The 20,288-nt window shown below is 35.5% G+C and overlaps 1 protein-coding gene across 1 annotated transcript in view; it reads right to left on the bottom strand.

Annotated features, from left to right (window-relative positions):
- LOC126834848 (uncharacterized) overlaps positions 1-20,288 on the bottom strand; it is a 31,046-nt gene that overhangs the window by 2,724 nt on the left and 8,034 nt on the right. The window contains exons 4-5 of the mRNA XM_050567041.1: positions 19,528-19,672; positions 9,573-9,688 (exon numbers count right to left, since the gene is read on the bottom strand). Coding sequence (XP_050422998.1) covers positions 9,573-9,688; positions 19,528-19,672 — 261 coding nt within the window. The remainder of the gene's footprint in view (positions 1-9,572; positions 9,689-19,527; positions 19,673-20,288) is intronic.

Genomic DNA, 20,288 nt, shown 5'->3' with positions numbered 1-20,288 from the left:
TAATAGATAATATCATACCCAGGGAAAATGGTTGCAATTATGTAATACTATGAAAATTGCAATCATTTTTACACTATAAACATTAACAATATAGTATATATAATATAACTATATTTATGTACATGCGAGTTCCTGTTTGTATATTTGATTAAGTTGATATAACGGTCGAAAAATAACAGAATATCTTTTACATCTTCTCTTAAGTTTTTATTTTTTATGAATAATTATTCCATAGCTGTTCAAAGTAGAATAGCCATACCGAGTGTGTATAACGTTAAAAGCTATGGCGCCACAAATGGATTATTTCTTTATACCAAAAAAAAAAACAGACAACGCGGACCATGTTGTTTATTGCCCTTTTTTTTTTTATTCTAAAATGCTTGTTCATTACAATCTACCGTTTCCGTATAAGCCAACCGAATCTAAAAATATATTATTTAGTGTTAGGTTCGACTCGTGGAACACAGTGTGGGTTTTTTTTTAACATTTTTTACAATACGGCTATTTTTGCCAATTTTTTGTTGGCATCTTTTCTCTAGCCAACTGCGTTACATAATTACTATGTATATCGCTTTAGAAATTTCCAAGTGAAAATTCAGTATTCAATCTAACTCTCTGAACTCTGGAATGCCAATTTTTTTTGTGCGCCCACTTATCACTGTTAAATCCTTCGGTAAGTGTCCCCACACCGGACGATCGGTCCTTTTGGTAATTGTGATTTTATATCGACAGCGGGGGCAGGGACAGAGGAAGCGTTTACCGGAAGTTTGCGACACACTCCGAGTCGCACAGCACCACCACCTGCCGCCCGTAGTTCATTAAGACGGCCAAGTCAAAGTCGAAGAATCATCCCTCTCACAAAATACTACCTACCATACACAATTACTGTGTATTTTTTTTTTTTTTTTTTTGTCACCGTTTCTGATAAATTCTTCTTGAAAACCTCTCCGGGGACTCGATCCGATGTGACAATCGACGCATGTGTGTGTGTGTGCACCGACGGAGGGATGAAAGTTTGGCGGCCGTCTAAGTCATAAACAACCCCTACGCACTATTTGCTCCCCTCCAAAAACGTCGACTTATATTACTGTATACGATATAGGAAAACGTCCAGTGCACGTTCTCTGTTCTTCGTGGCAACTATTTGTCGGAAGCGATTCACTCGATAATTGCTTTCCTTGTTACTATCATTATTATTATTATTATTACTGTAATTTTTTCTATTCTCGTCCGAGCTCGGTTTGACATAACCCAGCCAGTGTATATGTGTACTGTTCGGTCACTTAGATACTTTAGATGGCGACGTCTGGTCGTGCACAGCTATTGTGCAACACAACCCGAAAACAGTTTCCCAAGACCGTTTTGCGCTGTACTTACATATTATACTATACTAGGTTCGGTGGTCAATCTTTTATGACATAGATTTAAAAACCATTTCAGATCTTTCGAATCGTCTCGCATACATGGGGCAACGGGGTTTTGTTTGGTTTGAATATATATATATATATATACTTGTCTTTGTCTTCAGATTTCATACGTGACGGCATTAGAAAATAAATAGACTTGTAAAAGTGAATTATCTCCTAAATGTGACTGCATTAAGCAAAAATGTGTATAAAAATTTTAAAAATTTGGAGCATTGAGTATGATTGAGCATTGATTTGGAGTTACACCACTTTTACAATAAACGACCGATGTAATATTATTACAATTTATTATTACCAAATGCTCGAAATGCCGAGTTAAAAAAAAAATGTTCAGAGATAAAATCCATCAAAAAACAGATAACAATTTTTTAAAAACTGTCTTCCCAGTGTTGTCTATTTTATCATTTGGTCGAGTAAGCTCGATTATTGGTTTATTAATTGTATTCTAAGACTTAAGTGGTTGATCTTAAGTCACCAAATAAAAAAAAAAACTTTGTTCTTGTCTATATTTTTATGATATATATGTATAAGTGATTTATTATATTTTCTTTATTACAAAACTCATACTTATTTTTTTTAATTATAGGAGAGAGTAGTAAAAAGTAAAAATTGAATATATTATTATGTATTAGTAACATATTAGCAATCATTTAATTTTCTTCAATAAGAAAATATCATGTCCATAACAGTAATTTTACTAACATTTTAAAAATTGTTTTTTATTACTTAACTATTTTAGTCTGGAGTGTTGGACCTACAATACCAAAATTTACCCGTATATTAGTTGAATACACATTATGACAAATACAATACTACTCCTTGATTACTTACTCGCCTACTTACTATGTTGTACTATTGTTACTGTACCTTGTAAATGTTTTGAAGAGTCCAAATGATTTTTTTCAAAACTTAAATCGGATTTAAAAAAAAAAAATCTATTCGAATTAGAAACATATATTTTTATATAAAAATAGAGCCTGTATGCATTATAGAAGTTGATTAAATGATGATCCCTCTTTCCTGTGTGTTAACACATTTGTTTTGAAATGTCCGTTTACTGATAAGTTATAGTGAAAAACTGCATATACAACGCGCCTAATTGAATGCTAGTATAGACTAGTACTTGAAGTATTGTAAATACTTTAATAATTTTAATTAAGAACGACAATTTTATAGCTTTTCCTCCAGCTTATTTCTCAAAATGCCAATAACTTCATAAATATTTCTTGAAAATATGATAACAGTCTTTTGGTTTTTTTTTACTTAATAATCATGATATATATACCTAATAAATATATAAGAAAACATATATTTTTATGTTTTTTTTTTTATTTTTTGTAAAGGAGTCCAAATTCGAGTTTCTAATTGATAATGTGACAGGTTTTATTTTGTACTCTGAATTTTCGTTTTATGAAATGCGCTAGTGTGTGTAAACAACACACAATACTTTTCATCGTTGTTAGTGTCTTTTTTTTTTAGTTCTAGTATCGATGTGCATAACAAATGAGTAATAGCCCACAAAAAAAAAACACTTCTCTAAATCAATATAGACCGCATAAAATCAATTTTACAAATTTAGAATTTAGCATACAATGTGTTGAAAAATAATTTTAATTTACTTGCCATGAGTTCTTGGCAAGTTTTTTTTTTTACTATAGAAAAACAATAATTGTGTGATTTGATGTGCGTTGCCGTTCACACTACTGTTTACACAAATTCAAATATAGCAACCGTTTAACTACAATTTTTTTTACTCGTTAAAAAGACTATAAACATTATTTAGACACTCATGTTGAGCTTGCGTTATAATAAAACCACCTATGTGTCGTATCATTTTTGGTTTTTTATCATACAATGATATTTTAAGGTCGTTGTATTTTCGCCACCCCCCCCCCCCCCATTCGGTAAAAGGATTTAGAGAATGGTGGTTTCAGAACCTCTCTTATAGCAATCTGTATATTAATTTAGATAATATACGTGTTAAGCTGTTTTTTGTTGTTGTTTTTTTTTTTATATAAATATTCTCGTTTGAATTAATAGGTTTTGGTTAAAAGGTCGGTTTTTTTAATATCCAGTTCGATAATCGGTATTGTTTTCCATTTTTTATTTACCTACTCTAATAGGTATAAACTTACCTAACTACAGTATAAAAAAAAACCCAATAACAGTGTATATAATATATTTTCTTAAATTCCATCAATACGTTAAGACCGTACGACCGTTACGGGGAAAAAAATAGGACTAATTAGTATTATATATTAGGTATCAGTGTATATATTTTTTTATTTCTTTCAACAACACGGTGTCCAACAGTAAGACATTGTATATAATTAATAGCTGTTGTTCAAAGCCGGTTATCGATTTATAGGTAAGGCACACACGAGCGGGTACACAATAGTCACAGGTTATGTAAATAAAACGTTACCCCCCCCCTCCCCCCTCACCGCCTCGTGCGAAAGTTCTTTAAATTTCGACAGACGACGACTATCGTCAATTTCAAAAACATTTTTTACCATTATACATGCAATTTTTTCTCGAGTGAATCCGCGCGTGGAAAATGAAGTTTTTACTATTTTTCTCGGCCATCATGTACTCGCTGTCGAGTGTCGTTGCGAACCACGTGGTGGACACGATCAACGAGCTGCTGTTATATCCCGGATGGACGGCCATGGCCGAGGGGGAACACCCCGTCGACGTTGTAGACCACACGGGGGACGGTCAACGGATCGAAGTGACCTTTGACGTTTTTCGGGCCAGCCCGGTGACCGAGGCGAACGGGTGCGAGAAAACCCGCCTTGCCCATCAGTTCTTGAGCTGCCGGTACGCCAGAGTGCTGACGGACTACTGCGACCGCGAGAGCGCCATAGGGTTTCTGTGCACGGGGCTGGACACGGCCGCGGAAGCGTTCGACTGTCTGGAGGATTACTTGCTGGCAGTCAAGTCTAAACATCCGATGGTTGCACGCATGAAAGGCGCCCTCGAGTCCCTACAAGATTTGTCACCCGGACGGCCGTTCGAAACCGGGATCTATGACGTTTTGACCGCGCTGCACAGCTACTACCGGCTCAAGACCGTCTGCAGACCGGCCGGCGACGGCGACGACGATGGAAAAAAAACCCGGGAAACCGTTGCAGCCGAATGCGCCCAAATCGAACAGCACGCCATCGTCATGTCGAATGTGTCAAACAATTTCTACAACAAATTTTGCCGGCCCCCTGCCCGCTGGACCCGAGACGATGAGGGCAATTTAAAACCTTTGCCCGCCGGTACGACGAACGTAGCCGAACCTGCTGACAGCAGGGGCACCGACGACCCGAGTGCCACCAGCAGCACTTGCGATAAAGACACTCGCCCTTTGAATACAATAAAAGAAAAACTAAAAGATATTGCCGAAAAGTTTAACCGATCGTACGACACTATTTCCGGCTTTAAATACGATCCGGACTCGAACGCCACTCATATAATACCGTACGAAGGAGGCAATCAAAGGAAAAAAACGCGGTTCTTCTGCTTCAAGCCTTAAGGTCGTTCATAATGTATTTCAGACCGTATATGCGACCGAAATTATTGTAATAATAATGTTGGAAATATATTGTTATTTAATTGAAATCTTAATTTTTTTTTTTGTTGACATTTTCATGTCTTAGCTCTGGCACAAAACCCGAAAAAGCGTTACCAAAAAAGCGTAACGAAAAATTACCACACGGAGGGAGATAGAGGTGAGAGATAGGAGGTAAGAGATAGGGGTGGGGTGAGAATGGGGTTTGGGATGGGAATGGGGTTGGGGGTGGGAATTAGCTCGGGCACATAACCGAAAAAAGTGTTGCCAAAAAAAAGTTACGCTGTTATCTGATAAGAGATATGTTGTACGTTCAACGTTCAAATTAGAACTAAATGATAAATTTAAAATAGTTTAAGGGCCCAAATTCTCTATGAATTGTTTTAAGTCAGATATTAAAAACCACAATATTAGTTGAAATACCAAATAAATTTAGAGTATTGGTGGAATTATAAATAATGATACAGTATATTAACAAGCTAGTATCTAAGGATGCTAGTATATTAAAACGTCAAGTTTCTGGCTAACAAGACATGAAAATGCTCTTTCGTGGTTGCAGACTCGGCTGAAAAACTTAATTTTTTTATTGTCACGGTACCTATACTTATCATTTTAGTCGATGTCCATCTTGAATGGACGTCATACACCAAATAATAGTACTTTTGTATTTCCAATGGTAAAAAGTCTACAACGCGTGCAAGGATAAAAAATATAAAATTGTTTGAAAGATGAGAACTTCAATTATGTTTTGTTGGAATTAGTTTTTAAAAATTACATATTAATTTTAAGATACATACATTTGAATATTAATAATAAAAAACATGCCCTTTCTTTATGTCATATTGTTCCATCTACAAACCAACGCTTTAATCTGAAATTGGTATACAACAAAACATAGAAAAAGTAAAACTTTTATAACAAGGTTTTTTTACTCTTAATCGCCCAGTAAGCCGTGTTTTTGGAATTTTTTGCACTTTTCATAAAAGTGTAATTGGGAGATACCACAATCACTGTTGGACAATTTGTTAAATCAGTTTTTCATCCAATGTTCATAGTATCATCACAGAACAAACAGAAGGGGATCAAAAAAACGGCCAGACATATTGCGAGATTTAGCCAGTGATGCCAGAGCTCAGATAATTCCTTTTTTTTTCCCGTGGTTCAAGGCTCCACTGTTCATTAATTAAACGCCGTATACCAACAACAGCGTCGTCTCCATTTTCCGTGTTTGTCGTTAGTTTTACAGTTTCTTTTCTATTTATTCTCAAAAATATGTTAAAAAACCTTTGACGGTATTCACAATACTCTATCCGTGAGCAAACGGGAGTGTCAGATTTTTCGGGAAGAACGATTTGTCTGGCGTGAAATTAACCGTAAAACAGTATTCAACAAACTCTAGTGTTTACCAAACGAAAACACACACTCGACGTGTCTCTTGGCGAAACGATTTTCACAGTGTATAAAATCCCATAGACAACCGCCGTTTGTTGATTTGTAAAAACGTTTGACTGATTGTCAAGTACCGCGTTCAGAATTGTAAGATACAATTATTTTCAAGGATATCAACAAACAAATACCACAGAAAAACCACAAAATTCTATGAAACAAATTGGCTTTGCCAACGTTTCATCTTCCATCTTTAGGGCTATTCTAGTCTGTGTATCTAAGGATCTGTAGTATCAACGGATGCTGCACCGAAATTACAAACACCAGAGGTCATAAACCTTTGGTTAGGTCCAGCTAGATCCAGTGGTCCTGTGGTTGCTGTGCCGAGGAGAGTCCGTGGAGGTGCCTGTGACAGTGACAAACAAGAAGGCGACAATAAGGAAACAATAGTGGAGACGATCGCTATAGTCTACAGGCAGCGGCGTACTGTACACAACATCACACCCAGCACGCAAAATAACCCTGAAGATCTGAATTTGTCTGTATAGTTTTCCTCCTATCCCTTTCCCTCTGGCTTCCCGTTACCATTCCTTTTTGTTCCCTGCAATTTGTGTCGGAAAAGCGTCACGAAAATGTTCGACAGACCCTCCAACCATAAGACATATTCGCGTTAAAAAATAATACCGTTCCAAACAGAATACTGCGCGGTGACGACACTTCACAACAGTCACTTGTATATTATAATCGAATATTGTGTCTACTACTATTGATTCAAAGTCACACAGTCGACACGTGGAAGATGTAGTGCGTGTGGCGCACTTATATTGTACAGAGTAGAGTCTTGCACTCGTCGCCTTATATATTATTATATTTGCACTTCCGATTTCCCGGCCGAGCCTTTTTATTGTCGTTCGACGACTTTGATGATTTACAAATCCACCCCCCCCCCCCCCCCCCGAACATAACGGAGGGGACGTCATTAGCGTGGGGAGGTATATACTGTTATGGGTCGACAGCAGTATAATACATATATGAACTGGTGCTGGCACTTCCTTTTTCTTCTTGGAGAGTTTTACGACGGTCGTAAAGCGCGGCTGCGTTTTTCCCGCTCATTTTACATCATCTACATTTTGTCATTAACATACCCTATTTGGCGGAGACGACATTTTCTTCAACCGATCTGGTGTTTGTCTCGTTCTATACTACCTCGCACGTCTAATAACATAACGTGGCGCAGTCGGTAGGATTTAAACGGTCGGATGTAACGAGAAAAACAAAAGAGACACGTTTAAACAGTGTGGTTCGCGTGCTGGCAATGACAACAATAATAATAAATATAATATATATATGAATTTTTCTTTTGTTTTTCTCTCGTCTGTGCCACCGCGGGAGAGAAAACGAGTAAAGTTTTCTCGCGCTAATAGCTTATATACCCTGAAAAACAAAATACATCATCATCAAGTCGAGAACGTTTGCTTGTACATAACATGTCAGCGAGTTTAAATAAAAAAAAACCAGGAAAAAACCAATTCTTTCGCTTGTCACCAGCAGACTAGACAATCTAGTCGACAATAGACGTGAACTAACATAATATATACCGTGTACTCCCCCATGTATATATATATTTGATCGTTATTATTTTTATCGTTAGCCGTGCTAAATGAGTTTCTTCAACAGCAGCGACGCTGCCGTTTTTAACTTGGAAAATGCAACCGTTGTCTCCAACATCCGTCATCCGTTTTCTTTTTGTTGCAAAGGTCTTATGTCGATACGGGTCGGGCCTATCCATTATAATAATACATGGGCTAAGGCTGTTGTCGGCAGAAACGCGGGTAATGGAAAAATATTGATGCGACCCCCCGGTTCCTATCGAGTCCATCCGATTAGGTCATAAACGTTCATTAAAGGTTTTAAGAATCAATAGACGTTTAGTAGTGGTTCGTTGAACATAATTTAGTGGCCCTCGATTGGTCCATTGCGTTTTAACGAACCAATATTTTACATCAATATTTTGCTGTTTAGAATTTTCCACACTTTCCTGAACGACATTGACGACAGTGGTGCATAATGTACAATTTAGCTGGTTAATGTGCTTTAAGACGGACCGTTATCAATAGTAAAGTAGGTGGTAGGTGTATCGAGGAGTGCGCATAATCGTTTTTACTCCGAGATAAAGTCCATCAGTTATGCAAGTAGTTCGGTGAACAGACGTCTGAGATATAGATTACAATGTCGGAGTTAATTGATTTAATCGATTAACCCATCAAATTAGTTTTATACCTACTTGGACAGGCATAAGAAAAGCTCATTTATCCGAACATTGTTTTCAGATTAATATTAACTTGTTTCGTATATACAAATTGATTTACTTGAAATTATTATAAACGTCTTTTAATAGGAAACGATCCGCAACAGCGTCGCGTTGTCTTACAATTTGGAATTAATAAACAATACTTCAATAATCGTCCACGGCAAATGATAATAATAATTGAACGCTTCCCCCCTTACGGCAATTTACGTCTCGGCAAATATTCGGTAAACATAATTTAATTTAAATTTAATTACACTTAATATACAACAGTCGGTTCGAAAGTTTGAAAAGTGACGACGATGCTGTGCTGTATAAGTCGAATAAAAAAGTTTTTTTTCTCGGTACATCCGGTTGAATTAAAGTTAAGAAGGGCGCGGTGTCACTTAAAAAGGTTAATTAAAAAAATTAAAATCCACCGAAGAACGAACAAAAGTTTGTTTTTAATCGAATCGTTCTTTTGGAGTTGAAAAATAATATTGTGTACATCTAAAATTGTATGCGCGTGGGTTTTCGCATAATCAAATCTCATCTTTATGTTTATAACTTTTTGTAATTATTTTGAAACGTTCTAGGTGAGATAATATTATGCTCCGTGCGTTTTAATAGAAAATGTTGAAATTACAAAATATACATTTCCACCCGTTTGAACGGCATTAAAAGAAACCAGCTCGGTGTTAAAGTAATAATAACTACTTTTTACTTTTCTTACACACAAAAGGTACACAACGATGACCTCCGCCTGTCCCTTGTACCACCTGATCCGTTTATCTGATTGAAACTAACTAAACTGATTAACTAATTGAACCGCCAACGCAATACCGTCTGTCGTATATCCAACCAAATATGGCCTAATCCCCTACCGTACTTACTTTAAGTTAAATAAACTTACCTCGTAAGTCTGTCGTCCGTGTGCGATCGATTTTGGTTGTCTTTCGGAATAAGTACCGAAGTTTAGGCGATTTGTAGCGCAATAAGTAGACTGCTTCAGCACATAATCGGCTGGTCCTGAAAAATATGTAGTATTTATTTATTATTACAGCTGTTAACGGATTGACAGGTTCAAAAATTATACTATTAATATAATTATTATGACAACGTGCTTTTTACATTGTAAAAATTGAGAAAAAAAAACGCCAAGAACAAAACTAAACACCTTAATTATTATTCTCATCGGCACAACTATTAAAATATGTACAGCGCGCTTTTTACCACAAGTGTTGGAACATTATAAAGACATAATATACTTAGCCAAAAACGTAAGATTGGTAATTCTCTTGCTCTATTTTTGCTCTGTCAATATTTTTCCTTTGCACCTACCATTTTAAGTTAATATAAGTCCATTGCGCATAATATGGCCACCAGAGCAATTCGAGTCATTATTCTATGGTGGATTTAAGCTGTGGCATAATATTGTTATGACAATGATGATGCGATTACCACAAGGTAATGAAAATAATAATTGTTAAAATTAGCAAAGGAAAAAAATAAAATCACAGACGACCGTAAATATTGCTCGTCTCTTGACACGAGTACAACCGCTGTATACATATGTAGCCGGTGTAGATTATTATAATTTTAATTTTCACTTACATCATCTGTCCAGTGTGTGGACCGACGTTTATTGGGACTTTTTTTACTTGGCTTCGCCGCCAGATTTCAATAATATATTACCGTCTTAACGACATTACACGACTCCTACGGCCGTCTAATAATTGGACGGGCACGACCGACCGGTGCCCACTCAATTGTAATTATTTTAGACATACAACCGCGTTATTGGCACGTTAAGTTATTCAATTTATCAGACGATTATTGTTATTATCATTGCCGGCTATTTAGCGTCTCGGACGGCTCCAGTCGTGTCTTGGAAATTTACAATAACGCTGAGCCGGGCTCGATTAAATTTTCAATTAATAAACAGCTCGGATATGCCAATAATATTGTGTATGTATGCTATACACACACACAACCGTAATTGGGAATTTCTCAATATTATAGAATTAACGATACCGGTCGTTTTCGACACTTAACTTCTATGAAACATGATTGGAATTTAACGTCAGAGTCACATCGCGTACAAAGGAATTGCCAATATTGGAACAAGATTTATACGGAGAGGCCGGTAAATTAATTGGCAATTTTCAATCTTAACTAATCTATCTTATAACGCGTTATACATATAGCTAACATAAAATCCATACATTATTGGATCCTTCTAAAAAAAAAATGCTTGTTTATATTTGCCCCATTTTGTTCCAAGTACCCGACTTGACCGTTGTAATAATGATAATAATATGTTAATATTAATTTAAATATCTCGAAGCTTACCGGCCCAAATCTCAATTGATAGACTCTTTTATATAGTAGACACAAATCACTTCGATATAAGTTTGAACCGTAGAAAGGTTTTATATGGTACTCAATAACAACGGTACAACAGCTAAGGAAGGTCGGCTAAACTGCCAAATTATACCGACGACATGCGCTGGATTTGACAGAAAACGCATTGGATAAACGATTTACAGAGAGAGAGAAAAAAATAGATTTGAATCGAGCACGATTGTAGTTTGGGTAAAAAGGGTTAAGCGTCTAACATTTTGAAATTCTGACCCATTTTACCGGTCAAATTATTATGTGTAACTTTTGAAATAATGACTGGGTCAGTTCTCGCCAACATTTCTTCACAACACACAGCGATGCAAGTGTTAATCCGATTTGAAAAAATTAATATTTATTTTACACTTACACTTTCACTTTCAGTTAGAGCTAAAATATTTGGGATAAGAGATAAGTGATAAGAGATGAACGAGAAATGATAAGAGATAAACGACAAAACATGTGTGAGAGATAATAAATAATTGATAAGAGCTAATTGATAATAAGTGATAATGAATAAGCGATAACAGATAAGTGCTAAGCACAGATATACATATATAATAAAGTAGATTACTAACATGTACATGCCACCAATAGAGAAGATTGAAGCAGCCACATTCCGCCATCTCGGTGGGAATTAGAACCTTATCACGTGAGAATAATATATGTTTATAACAATCACAGATATATATATGTATACTATTGATAATACACATAAATCCTACCAGAATGGCGGACCGTCGGCTTCAATTCTTATCGCTATTTAGCAATCTAGTTTATTATATATATCTGTGGGTAAACGTCAAAATATGTGATAAGAGATAAATTATAATTGATAAGAGCTAATTGATAAGTGATAATAAATAAGCGATAACAGATAAGTGCTAAGCTTTTAGGGATTAGAGATGAGCGGTAAGATTTTAGAGATCACAGACAAGAGATGAGCGATAAAAGACAAACGATTAGAGGTAAGTGATAAGAGATAACATATCCATGACTCAATGCATTTCCGTGGGGCGAAGAAAATAACTGGTTGTATTTTTTTTGTCGACAAAACGACTGACTTAGCTCGAAATCGAACCCATTCATATAGCCGTCGCTGTTACTTTGTAGGTACTTTTTTAAATTGCCACTCGAGTGTCTTGGGCACCGTCACCGTGGTTAACCGGCGCAAACACCCTTTACGGTGTTCCCCGTACACGCACCCGCAGGGTCCGGGTTAATGCACGGCTGTACATGGCCGCCCTGGACGTTTTATAATCGTTTAAAATTTATTATATCCCGCATTAATACGGTGGCCAATTAGAAATTGTAATCTTGAGGGGATTCTTTTGGTTTTTTTTTTTTTTAGTCCCCAGGGAAGGTCGGGGACGACACTATTTTACACTGGCCCCTCGGCTCGCATACACACACTCATAAAACAGTTTATCCGGAGCACGCACACAACACAACTCATGCGATTGTACACACAATACACGGTCGGTGTTGCCCAACGGTGACTTTGCTTTTGGCCGCAGCACTGCGCAGTGAATCTATCAACGGCCATTGTTTTCTGCAGATATTTATTGCCTTCGGTTGGAGAGCATTCGGTCTGGCACACTGCCACGCTTTTAACCTCCCCTCTAATACCACTGGAATGGTCCGGAAACGTCATCTGTGTATACAACTCTGATTTGCACCTGGTCCGCACACCGGTACGAGTTGGCTGACACAAATATGACCGAAGAAAACTCGAAGAAATATTCACTCAAAACATTCCTGTTTAGTGTATATATATATATATATATGATACACAAACACAACAATAGAGAGCACCGAACAGTAGGTAGGTGCACGTCTCGCAGTGAACTTGTAATGAGAAAAACATCTTTGCCAACAGAAGTTTGTGTTAAAAGTTCAATGAAAATCATTAAAGTCGAGTGAGGCCTGAACGAAACGTCGATCCATCATCTCATCCATCGCGTTTAACTTTCTCGCCTGTGTCGTACTCGACGTTTATCGAAACAAAACATTTTTACAGTATCACAGAATTCTTCGCCTTATAACGCCATTAATAAGAAATAATATTTCAATCTTAACTGACTTACATTGCAACAAAAATGTATACACATAATTGTGTTATAAACTTTAGATATTATTTTTTTTAAATATATATATAATATGCATTATAACTTTTAAATAAGATTACTCGGTAAACATTTAGAACTTTATATAAATACCTTAAAAATAACATTAAAAAAAAAATGTATTAGTGCATTTTAAGTTTGCATATTCGTCTATTGTTTTTATTACAAATAATACATTTTATAATAAGTTTACAATTGTTACAGCATTAATAAAATACATTTAATCCATTTCCGGTTAGGTAATAATATTATTGAGATTATTAAAAACGTGGAAAAAAACAATTTGGCTTACCACAATAATAATATCTATTATATTATTTTTGAAAAAACTTAATTCCAAAAAAAAATATATACGATTGTCTTTTATATTTTAGTTTTATAAAAGCATGGTTTAAATGTTTTTGTAATATTCTTCTTAAAAACATTGAAATCTGATATTTGTATGGATTGTACTACAAGAAAAAAAGTTATTCTTCGATATCGAAATACTTTCAATGCATTGTTATTTTTTGTAATTTTCAATTTAATACTTTTGTGTAAAAACGGTCTTTTAATCAGCACATATTTTACATTGTGATTCCGGAATAAAAAATATTTAATATAAACCGACACCTAATATGCATTGAAAGTTATTCGACCGTGTCGAGTAGGAAATTGCTTATCGCTAAATCCAAAATTCAAGTATGCTTTTTTTATTCTTACAAAAAACAAAAAATCGGTTTCAATCGCATTTAATTTAATTCCAAGACATTAAATTTCGATCCTACGGATTTTTCGTTAGAACATAAATTATATATTTTAAAAGAAACAAACGAAATCCCATTTTTGTATTACAATATAATACAAGGTGGTATATCGTGTCTTAAAAATTTGGAAAATATTATAAAGCGTGGACAAATTACAATAAGACAATATTACATTAAAATATGTCAAACAGTTTTTGGGTGGTAATAAATAATTAAGATATTAATTTGTAGATTTTTGTGTGGAGATGTAAAACACGGTTAAAACTTATTTTGGGGTTTTTTAAGGTACCGTTATGAATAAACTAACGCTCGTTTGATGTCATAAGGTCTATCGAATACTGTCAATGAGTCAATACCAATATAAAAAAATAAACATTTAAATGTGAATCGTCTCGAGACAAAAACGTCACGATATGAAAGTAAACGTTTCCTCGTGTTTACTCGTGTGAAATATATCAAAGACTGACTAAACACTATTATACTTCAACCCCGCCGGGGGCTTGCTCGCTTATAATTACAGATATTGTTTGTTTTGGATAATTACCGCTTTATTTTATTTTCGTTAATTCCATTTTTACTATTGACGAATACATCCCCCTTTTGACAAAACACTAGTTATAATACCGAAAGAAGGGTTAACAACTAATTTAAAGGAAAAAAACCATCAAACAAACGGCCGCTGTCTCTGTTTTTTTTTTTGTGTGATTTATAGATGGTAAAGTTGGCCCCGCCAAGGAAGAAAGAATCGTTCCAAGTCGATCGAGGGTCGGTTGAAAAATCGGTATTTAATTAATGAAAAAAAAAAAACCAAAAACAAAACTTTAACCCACACACGCCACGTTAACGGCTATCAAACTTTCATGTATATAGGCACTTATTGCGTTTGTTCTATGGACTTTTATCACTGTACACATTAAAGCGACTTTGCCGGATCTAGGAGGTGGTAAAAACCGAGAATCAAAAAGTAGTGAAAGTTAATTATTTGATATAAATCAGTTTCTTGTCGTTTTGTATTGGGGTTTTTTTTTTTGAAGGGAGGGGGGGGGGTCCGGTTTATTGGAAAAGTTAACGCGAAGAAAGCCAATGGGCTTTCCGACACCGCGGAAGTGATAAAATAGCTTTGCCGAGCTCGCGTTCGTTTCCGGTCAGGTTCGTTGGCGTGCCCAAAGTCAATATGTCAAAATTCACAATGATACAAATGGGCCTAGGTGTGTACTATGTTAACACCGTGTTCGAGTAGTGTCGTTGAAAATTGGGGGGGGGGGGGGGTGGAGTCGATATAAGTAATTTACACTACGAAGACACGGCGAAAAGCAGTGTTGGGAAAAAATGTATCTAAAAAATAAATCCGAGCAAGATTGTTAGCTAAAAATTGATCTAGATTCTAGTTTAGATTAAATAGATTTAATCTAAAATGTTATTATAATGAATGTTATTGATCTAGAATCTATTTATTCACAAAGATAAATACAATTTTCACTAGATGAAAATAGATGTAGGTAAAAAATGAATACCTTTTTTATAAATACAAATCTAAAAAGCCCCTTAATTAAAAATATTAACTAATACAATTCACGGTAAGCTCTGTAAAAAAAAAAAATGTCATAAAAGAAAAATAATTAATCTAATATCACATGAATATCGAATTTATTTATCATAAGTATTCCATAAACACTGTATTTACTATTTATTATTATCTTTTTAAAACATTTGCATTTACAAATATTATAATATAATAAAGTCAAACGACATTAAATAATAACAATTTCTTAACAAATTTAAAACAAAGATGCTGTTATCACTTATAACAACTTCCCCACACATATTATAAAAAAGTATTAAACTGGCAAATATTATATATGTAATAATATATGTTATAATGTCAAATGAAATTAACAAATTTCGAACACAGATTCAGATTTTTATTGCAAAGCACTATATATTATGGATGTTACAGCTCTATATAGTTTTACTGAAGACAGACAGACGGTGGGTCGGTCGGCCAAGACAACAGGGCAGGGGGAGGGTACCAGAAAATCTGCGATAAATATACCCCACCCCCATCCCCGTTCCCATTTTCTACCTTGTTTTGGACCGTTGCCCGAATCCGGGAGAGAAAAATATCCCGGCCGTCTCCTGCACTCGACTTGGGCCAAGTAAATATAAATCATCAATTAAAACACACACACAACGTTTCCGCTTAATTGTTTGGAAACATTAACAGCGATCCTCGAGTTGTTCTTCTATAATATTGTAATAATAATATGTGGAAACAAACTTCTGGGCTGGGAATTCGATATATAAGAAAACAGATCGGACAAAGTAGCATTAGAATGTGTTTTAGTCGGTGTAAGATATTATTTGTCGTTTCTAAGCAAAGTGTTAAACTCGAGCTTTGAGTTAAATATAATTTTATGTAGTTCAAAAGTCCGTGACAGAGCTGTCAAAAAAAATACACTAACATCAAATGTAGCTATTTGTCAAGAAGAATTACTCATCTCGTGGTAGAAACGTTTTTTTTTTCTTTTATTTTAAATACACAATCTTTACATCTGTAGCACAATAAGAGTATATCGGCTAAGCTAAGAGAAACATTGATGGCACTTCTTATTTGTATTTATTTATTTAGTAATAGTATTTTTTTTTTTTTTATGTAATATATTATCAGAGAAATATATTTACAATCTATACAATTTGTACGTTTAGCAAATGCGATGAGAGTTGTACACATATGACATTAATAGTAATATTTACAGGTAAATAAATAATATTGTATATCACTTAAAGGTAAGCCTTTAAAATATGGTTTTTTTGCCACAAGTGTTTTTGCACGTACATTATCCGACGGATATCTGGGCGTGTATCATTATTTACTACCTACCAATGTATATAATATATTTTCAAACGCACGTTGAACACAATATTGCAAAAGCAATCATTTCTCGAGCGGTTTTAAAGAAAAGATTTCCTAACCCCTCCTCTATCCTCTTTTTGGCTTTTGGGCAAAGCTAAACTCGCGAGGTTTAACCGCGAGTACCGCGCTGCCATATAAATAATATTCTCTAAAAAAATATACCGCAAAAGGAAATCCGACGATTTCCGTTTTCATTGCACTAAAATACACTGACAGAGTATTGAATGCACGGTCTATAATTTTGCGGTATACAGCTGTTTCACCCCTCCACAATCGTCCCCTAATTAAAAACATTGTGCATTTTACACGCGCGTCTTAAACATGATTCTTGTAACGACAAGAAACAAGTGAACTGAAAGGAGTCGCCCCGTACATACTCAAAGATGTTCCATTAAATTGATTAGTTTTGAAAGTTTCCGAAAGACCGTCATTTCAACGTGTAACTTTTCTCGAACGTTCTTTATGCTTAATGGTTATTTATATATCTTTTCATATTTTTCTCGTGCCTCGCAGATCACCCTCCGGACTCTTCTTGGCATACATACACACAGCTCTCAGACATTGTCCCGGTGTTGTGCAATGGTCTTTGATTCATAACCGTTTCCTTTTCACTCTACCCCCGAGTACACTCTTGTAGAACGAGGGTCCGCCGATTCTTTCAGGCTCCATCGGCTCGACTATTAATGGTTAACCCACCCCCCACCCCCCTACATATTATACCGAAAATACTCCAAAAAGTACCCCGTCAAAGTCACCCCCGTGACACACAACACAGGGAACCGCGCGCAGTGATTCATTTGTGACCTTTCTCCGACGGTTGTGACTATAGTCCGTATAAAAACTCAATGCATTTGGTGTGTTAAATACAAAAGAACACGACTAATTTTAACCTAGCCGGTATAATCTTTGGTGTAATCTTTAATATTATAACAGATATATGTTATGGTCAAAGATGTTGCGTCACGACGCCCGGCCACGATGATATGCCACGTGTCAGTTATAACGGCTGTACTATGTACTAGTTAATTTCATATTAACACTATTGTTAATATGAAATTCGCGTGTGTCCGGGTACGCACGGTTTTTGTTACAACTGGCAGACGAAAACAATTAAAAGAGACCTAAAGGAGGACGGTGAACGCGAAGACCACTTGGCCGATGTACACTAAACGGAACACCAAAAGCCGCCCTCTTTGCTGGTACTACTTACTTGCTCGTCGAGGCGGGTAAAAGGTCTGTGGGCGCGATGCAGTCGGAATTAAAAACGGTCACGTGCGGTTGTATAGGACTTGAGCTGATGCCGTGGAGTGCCATGGGATGCAAGTGCATATAAAATATAATATATACGGACAAAAAAAAAAAAAAAAACGTCTACAGGCGAGGGCTTTGGCGACGGCGTTTAAGCAGCACTACTCGAGGGAGCAATATAACGGATAATAATCAGGTGTTGGTGTTTTTTTTTTTGAAAATAAATTCAAAAAAAAAAAAAATCATCGCACGTAAAGTATGTGAAAAACCAACGCGGTATTATTATTTATAGCATATATATATATATATTATGGAAAAACGCGCCGAGGTGCGCGACGGCGGCGTGTGATAAATTCCTGGGTGCTCTCGATTTGTATAAGAAGAAGAAGATCTCGAAAAATATGTCTATTGTTGTCCAAAGATGGCCGCGGCGAGGGTACCCTCCGTCTTGTACGTATAGTAATTTAACCTCTTGCCGGCGGCCACGCGTTGCCCTTTTCCTCGTGTGTTTTCCACATATTATTATTATTATTATTATTATTATACCGATTTGCACAGCACAACAATGGCTGCTCTAAAAACTCCGGCCGTATATACACACCCACCCCTTACCTACCCTCCCTCCTTCGGCGTCCTTTTATTATTCCATTCCACGGGGGTTATAGGTGGTACCCGGCGAAATGCTTATGACATATTTATTGCCAAGCGCCATATATGTATATATACTAAAAAACAAGAATAATATGCTCTGATTGAAAAAAGCGTATCGCGCCAAATCCACCCTCAAGCCGGGGTGAATTTTTTAACCTATTATTATAGGTAGACCGTACCTATATACTCTTGCGTTTTCGTCTAAATCCTTTTACTGTAGTGTATTGCAAGCAGAAGTACTTTCTCAGCTTTGCGTTCGGTTACAATTTACACACAAATAATTGGAGAAAGGTTAGAGGCTCACTCATTGCCGGAGATCAGGGGGGGGGGGAGACAACACTAAAAACTTTAAAACTTAAAGTCGGTGATTTCAAAAATACCTAGATTGATTTTTTTAGATTTGTTGAAATAAAAATAAACGTAGCTGCCTATAATATATTATGTATTATATCTACTAATACAACTATATTACATAGTACTAACAGTATTTATAATCCTTAAACTAACTGCAATGACTCAAAATTATAACTTACCTATAGTACTTATAGTACTGTAGAAAATTGCTTATTAACTACCGAAAAAAGAGTTCTAATTACAAAACTAATAATTATGCATTGTAGTTTGAGCTAAGTGAAGGTTTTTCAAAAAATTGCCTATACCTAACTCCTTCATAAATTGTGGGTATCACGTCCTCTTTTAATAGGAACTCATAAAATACACTGTATAGCTATTTATTATTATAATGTTTTTTTACTTTTAGCTTATGATCAGTAAACGACTTACCGGGAAGACGTTGAGTTTTAAATTCTGCAAACCGTCGACTCGTTTGATTGAACGGTGTTCGACGTTTATTATGGCTAGTTTTGGTTTTTATCTTGTCGACGGCTTTAGCTATATTATAATATTTATCCACTCCAGAAGACTGCACCTGTATTACATTTAAAAAAAAATCAATTCAATTACTCTGATGTCACATAATATCAAAATTCGAATATTCTTTTTTAGATTTGCTGCATACAAATTGTGACAAGTTGGATAAAATGAGTTTCATGAGATACTAAAGTCAGTAAATGAATAGAAAGGATTTGGCTGAGCTCCCTTATTTGTTTATTGGACGAAGCAGTTAAGATAAAATGAAAACGCAAAACTATTTATTTTTTGCGTCTCTTTAACTAGTAAAATAAGAATGTTTTAGTATCAAACATGATATTTTGAATGTTTTTTTTTTTTTTTTATAATCAGAAAGCAAACTTAAAGAGAAATTCTTAAACACAAATACAAGGAATACAATATAAACGCACTTTTACTAAAAAGCAATATTATTTTATTTGTTACCAACAGAGTATACAGGGCGTGTACACTGTGTTATAAGAACCGCGCTTGTGTATCAACACATTTTATTAGTCCATAAGGGATGAAGATGAAGAAATGTTAAAGTATTGAAAAATATAGTTAACAAATGAGTGTCTTACATCAAACGGATCGCTCTGTACAAATACAATATCTGCATTTGACGTCTTCAAACTAAATAATTACCCTGTATA

The sequence above is a fragment of the Adelges cooleyi genome, unplaced genomic scaffold (genome assembly GCF_023614345.1).
Source record: "Adelges cooleyi isolate 19-005CV unplaced genomic scaffold, UGA_ACOO_1.1 ACOO_flye_CR_arks_rails_tigmint_CR_PRNA_21, whole genome shotgun sequence".
Classification (NCBI taxonomy): domain Eukaryota; kingdom Metazoa; phylum Arthropoda; class Insecta; order Hemiptera; family Adelgidae; genus Adelges; species Adelges cooleyi.
This window is presented reverse-complemented; position numbering and strand designations above follow the sequence as displayed.